We start from the raw sequence: 6,419 nt of genomic DNA on the forward strand, positions 1-6,419 counted from the left end.
TTCGCATGTTTGCTCACTCAATCTATCTCTCTCTCTCTTACATTCTCTACGATTACCTAATGTTGCATTCTGGATAACCGACTGTGTACTCGGTGTTTCGCATAAGCTTCCGCACGTATTCTTTTATAGAGATACAAGGAATGCTCTCCAAGAGCTACAATCACATGCGTAGATACTTATCCTTAGGTTAAATTATGTCAATGATTAAAGTTATAAGTAATGAGAGTTTTATGATATGAAGAGGGGTTTAAGCTCAATTAGCTAAAGTTTACACGAGATTTTAAGAAGAAGCTTAAAGACTTATTAAAGTGTCTTTTATAGCATTTATGATGCCCTCAAATCTTTTCACTTTGTGCCACAACTCTCTCTATTCTTATGTCCCTTGCCTTCGCACAACACTTGCTTATCTCTTTTTTACCAACATTTAGGTTTGCAAAACCTGATAGTACCCTAGAGTTTAGTACTTCAATATCAAGGATAAATAATTCGCATCAATTCTAGAATTTTATTAAGTGATAGTATCAGTACATCAAGGATTGTTGGAAGTAGCTTTACAAGTGAGTTACCAACTTATATACGTAGTAGGAGTAGTTGGTTTCTTGGATTTGTTTAGTAGTCTCTAAAAATGTTGGGATGGGATGAAACCACTTTAATATACATGTCATAGGGCAATAATTAAAGCATGTATTGCTCCTTCTTCACTATCACACGATTAAATAATTAAGTCACCTAAGCACCGAACTAAGATTGAAGATCATTAATGATCGGTGTAATTAACTATAACTAAATTTGAAGCGATCGATCGGTAGCGATCACGCGCTGGATGCGGATGCGAGCTAGACGATGATCAAGGGATGATGACGACAAACGATGTCTTGGGTATGTATATATGTATGTATGTATGTATGTATGTACATATGTGTGTAAACAATGACCATAGGTATGGTATTGGTGATGATGGTCATGAGGTACCTATGCTTAGCATGGTTTTGAACTCATGTATGTCTACCATGCCATTGCCATCACCATCGACTCGACCAATCAGGTGTCGACACGTGTCCACGGCATGGTTGGAGCTTGGTAGTAGGTCAAGGTCTTGAAGCACTATGGCCAGTTCCCATGCGCTGATGAACCCATCCCCATCCCGATCATACACCCTGAATGCTTCCATCACATCCTCCTCTTCCTCCTCTTCTAGGGTTAGGGTTTGTGGTCGATCCTGCGCTTTAGCCCTGGTTAGGGTTTCTCCTCCCTTGTTAAGTTCTCCTTCCTCTACTACTTCTTCGCGGAAGAGGGAATGATAGAAAGCTTTGAATTGAGCGAGGTCGAGATCGGTAGCTCCTGCAGAATTAGGTCTGATGGATCGAATCAAAGAGGTCAAGCGATCATCAGACGGGAGATCGGGAATGGTGAGCTTTTGAAGAAGACATTGCAACTCATCAACACTGACACGGCCATCTCTGTTCCGATCGAGGAGGCCGAAGAGACTGGTGAGCAAAACGCTATCAGAGGAATCAAGCGCTAAGCTTTCATGGAGTTCTTGTGCGTTACAGGTAGAAGAAAGTGACGATGAAGAAGAAGAAGAAGGAGAAGAAGAAGGAGAAGGAGAAGGAGATGAAGGAGAAGGAGAAGAAGGTCGATGAGGATTACCATACCATATTGTCTCCATCAAGATGCAGATATTAATATTCTCTGATTCTTCTTCTTGTCCGTTGCAACGAAATGATGGTGGAGAAGGTGCGGTGATGGAGTATTCCATTTCTGATTTTCTCTGAAGAGTGAAAAGATTGGATTGGATGGCAAAACGTTAACGCGGCGGTGTATTTTCTTCGTGTTTCAGATTAATACGCAGGGGTATCCTGCAGGTTTTCAAATCGCGACTGCTTCTGCGAGCGGGGAAGGGAAGGCTGGTTTTTTTTTCAAATGTTTACTGTGGGAAATGGAAGTCTGGTTTTCTATATATGTTTTTGTGTGGAGCAGAAAAAAACAAAACCGCCATCAGTTTCGATGGGAGTTTCCTTTTTCGTTGTCAAAGAAAAAAAACAAACTCGGATTCGATCCGTCGTGGGTGAGCTGAGTCAAATAAATGACAAAGTCTTCTTCTTTTTTATAATTATGAAGTGTTGAGTACGGACTCCCGCGAATCGCTCGCATTACATTAATAGTGTCACCACACGACGACTCCACCATGTTTGATGTTGCCAAGGAATATCACAATACGCTTTGCACACTCATTAATCGTCCCGCTCGCCCGCCCAACACATTCTCATGATTCAGTGTGTTTTGGATGCTTTCGCGGGACTTGTGCTTTACACTAGAGATATTTTGTCTTGCTCTCTTTATGATTTGTTGTTGCATTCTCCGACCCTTACGTCGATTAATGCCTCTTATATCCATAAAAAATATAGTTTTTGACTTTGTAGTTTCCCAAAAAAATATTATTTGGAGTGCCGATGGATGAGATATATCATGACGGCTACGATATTTATGAACATGTGGCTGATTGTATAGCCACATGTCTATCATACGTGTTTTGTTAAAATCAAATGGATAGTTTAGAGACTAAAGTAAACAGAATATATATGGGCCTACTATCCTTGACCTTTTCGATGGAAATGGACATTCAAAAGGCATATTTCCTCATTTTCTCCATTGCTTTACTTTTCTGCATGATTGTTATAGAAAATCAAGGATTTACAAACAATTTTCAAAGGAAAAGTCTAGGGGAATGAGCCATGTAACTTCTTGGAACATGATTGCACAATTATATAAGGCATTCATATACTCTTCTTCTGGAAGTAATGAAGTCGTCACCGTGTTGCCACATTATTCCATTCTACTTCTTTTTGTTGGCAAACATTAAGAATGTGAGGCTTTGCATTGTGATAGATATTTTTTTGGTGAAGAATGTTGGGATTTTGTAGGTGATCATTGTATGCAAAAGTTCGTCCACCAATGAGTTAATATTGTTTTCTAGAATGAAATTTTTTAGCAGAAAATTGCTTCTCTTGTGTGTCATATTAATCCTTCCTTTACATTTATGGAGGAAAGTTGCATTTGTCCACTAATAAACTCTAGGCCCAAGACAACAAACAATGTTAGCATGAGGTAGTAATACATTGGAACTTACACTTACCCTCCACCTTCATTATGTGGTTTTGAGGTAGTTTCCATTGCACCCACTAATTACCTTTATACAATGAGCGAAATTGATAAACAATTAATTATAATAAATTATTACTAATTTTCTATTCTAATGCTTAGTGAATGTCTTAAGTAAAAACACAAAGCAAAGAGTTATAGCGTGGTACAAAAAATGTTCTAGGATGTAACATGTTTTATAAAGGAAAAGGCTATTTCTTGAGACTATAATTTCATTCCATCCAAGTCTCTTGAAAAGGAGCAAGGGGGTTAAGGGTTTGGATGTTGGTGTGCTATGCGGTCTCCATGTAAATGGTATCCTAACCATAGCTTCCAAACAGGGCAATTCCCATTCCCTTATCTTATTAATTGCTTTTACACGACAATGATAAAGTGTATAAGACAAATGATAGTCGTATACAATATGAGGGCTTGACCAAACCAATTAGATAGAGTTGTGAATTATAATAGATTATAATTCTCAAAAAATTAATAGGGATTAAGAGATTAAGGATCATATACACGTATATATAGCTTATGACTTATAAATCAAAAAGAAATTTTAAAGAAGATAGTTACAAACAAGTAGAGAAAGAAAAGGATAATTTAGAAATATAGAAGTCTTTCCCTAAGTATAATTTGGAGTGATTTTCTCCACAAACGTTGTGACACAACAACCTTCCTTCAAACAATAATTACTCCAAGAGAGTTGCTTCGTTTGCCTCGAAATTTAGAACATTGATGTTTGTCATAAAGAGGAAGATTTTGACATCTTATATGTCCACATTGGAGTTTGTATGACCTCCGTAGAGTTGTTTGAAGTTTTCCGCTGTATTTCACAAGTTCTTCCACTTTCGATCTCCAAGTTAAGCGTGTAAGGACATATTTGAAGCACCTTTTAACAAGGATATACTATATTAAATAATTAGAGAAACGAAAAATATATAAAGCGTAATTAATTGATTAATGTGGCTGATAAACTTCTACAAAACAACTCAATTCTCTTCAAATCCTTCACCTTCAACAATGATTTTAATGTCAATAGAGCCTACAAACAAAGGCAACATAACTATATAAATCACTAATCTTGATTATAATGAGATCTAATACAATAAAACACTTCTAGCCTCTAGCCTTCCTCCTTAGCCTCCTACATCTCATTTCTTATAATCTTCTTATTCTCCCTCTTCCTCTCTTTTTCACGCTTTTTTTAGAAGTTTTTTATCTCCTATTTTTAACTATGACACAATGACCTTCTCATCGTCATATCTCCCTCATCATAATCCAAATTTAGAGATGTAAAATTCTAAAGATAGATCTCTTCATGAGCTTTCCAAGCCATATTTGAACATGATATTTGGGTTTCAAACGAAAGAGTTATGACCGTTCTTTTTAGACTGTTTTTAGGTGGCCTATTGTTTCTTGTTTTACTTTTCTACGTGTCTCTTGCTTTTAATTTGACTTCTCCTTAAGATCTTGGTTCGTGTTTTTGCCCTCCAAATGTGAATGCTCCATACCTTATATTCTTCTAGAGTTCAATAGCTTGAATTCTAAAAACACTTTCACGTTTATTGTCTTCGAAACCCTATATCTGAGGGATTTTTTGTTGTTCTTTGGTTTTCTGCTTCAATGAGGGAGAAGCCAAGTGGTGTAGGTGTGTCCATGTTCATCGTCCCCCATGTTCCTAAAAAAATTCAATGGTTGCATGTTGGTAAATGTTAGAAAGATTATGGTTAACATTTTGTAGCTTATTCTCTCTAGGTCGTTTTAGCTCTAAGATATACCTAACTAGTGTCTTTATGTCCGAGGTATCTAAGGAATTCTATTAGCACAACCATTTTCAATCTCAAGTTGGTGGGATGATACTCTAAGTTGTCCAAGGACAACCCTTAGTGCATTTGGTAAAAACATATCTAGATATTTTGGTTGTATAATAAATACTAACTCAAAGAAATGCATGAAATGCTCCTTATAATACAACATTTTAGATGGGAGTGGCTCTAATGGGTTGATCCATTTATGTTGAGTACAAAATTGCCAGATTTTTTGGCATATCACTTTATTGCAGTCCCCATGAGAGATTAAAGTTGTATTGGTCTCGTGGTCCCCAGGAGGTAGGTTATTAATGTTTAGGCCGTTTGTGGAAAGCCACCTTACTATAGTGCTATACTAGGAACTAGTATCCCTAGACCCATAGAGTGATTGAGATGCCTCAAAAGCTTGACGAGATATCCTATCTTTTGATTAACTTTTGCATCCTATTAATAAAATCTACTAGTTGAAAAAAGTGTTTTAACTAGACAGGGGTAGCAATGGGCCCGGTTCATCAGTTTCGGTTTTTTGGCTTTGAAACCGAACCATTTATTAATAATAAAATTTGAACCAAATTGTTTGAAAATTTTGAAGCCATTTAAACCAAACCATTTAGAACCGAACTGTTTAAACCAAACCATTTACAAGTAGGAAAAACCAAACCATTTGCGAAAAATTTAGAACCAAACCAAATCAGTTATCATAAATCCAAACCAAACCACTTTTGAGAAAATGCAACAAAAGACATTGCAACATCATAATGTTGTTATAGAGTTGAAACTTGATATAACAAAAGATTATCTCATGTTAGCTCAAGCTATTTGCCTTCTTCATGTTATGATAAACATTGACTAGTATCAAGATTGATTTGTATGCTCTGTCTAAAACAGAACCAAAGATTAGTTAGACATAATAAACAAAAGTAGAGGTTAGATGTAAAAAACTGAACCAAAAACAAATAATAATAAACAGAACGAATAAGAGAAAGAAAAACAGAAATTCACACCACATTTTCAATGCTTTCTGAAGAAGAATATCATAATAAATACAAATTTACACCACATTTTCTAAAAAGTAAGTTTTGTGGAGAATGTTAAGATATAACATAAAAAAGTAAAGGTATTTTGGAATAAAATCCCTGAGCTTATGAGTCATGAACAACAATCGATCTAATAGAGTTCAAGTCTGCATTAAGTTTGTATCCACAACAAATTGAACAGTATAAGAAAAATGTGAAAAACCTCTACATAAACTAATGCTCCTCTTTTAGTTTCCAATGTTTACTTTCAACTTGAATTACAGATTCCTAGAAGTATAAAATATGTAAAAGAAGTAATTCGTAATAAAAAATTCTTAAGAGATATTCTTAAGAATAGGGGAGAGAGATGGATGGGAATTTAAAGAATAAGAGTTTTCATGTTTCCTCTCTCATACTCTTATACCCTAAAAGGGGATTAGATTAATCA

At 35.8% G+C, this 6,419-nt stretch overlaps 1 protein-coding gene across 1 annotated transcript; it reads right to left on the reverse strand.

The window, feature by feature from the left end:
- Positions 1-314: 314 nt before the first annotated feature.
- LOC147865249 (putative calcium-binding protein CML28) lies at positions 315-1,904 on the reverse strand. Its single transcript, XM_087318038.1, has 2 exons — positions 973-1,904; positions 315-407 (listed from the first exon to the last, which is right to left on the reverse strand). The coding sequence occupies exons 1-2, from the start codon at positions 1,757-1,759 to the stop codon at positions 346-348; spliced, it is 849 nt and encodes a 282-aa protein (XP_087174164.1). The 5' UTR covers positions 1,760-1,904; the 3' UTR covers positions 315-345.
- Positions 1,905-6,419: the final 4,515 nt, after the last annotated feature.

This window comes from Azolla caroliniana, unplaced genomic scaffold, assembly GCF_043228905.1.
Source record: "Azolla caroliniana isolate FFs.n. ecotype wild unplaced genomic scaffold, voAzoCaro1.0.p SCAF_4, whole genome shotgun sequence".
Taxonomy (NCBI): domain Eukaryota; kingdom Viridiplantae; phylum Streptophyta; class Polypodiopsida; order Salviniales; family Salviniaceae; genus Azolla; species Azolla caroliniana.

What these genes read in the sequence shown, in the direction of transcription:
- LOC147865249 (XM_087318038.1), bottom strand. Translation starts at nt 1,759, where the DNA reads ATGGAATACTCCATCACCGCACCTTCTCCACCATCATTTCGTTGCAAC. An exon ending in CAAAACCATGCTAAGCATAG is followed by an intron (nt 408 to 972) that starts GTACCTCATGAC and finishes GGTAAAAAAGAG; the next exon opens with ATAAGCAAGTGTTGTGCGAA.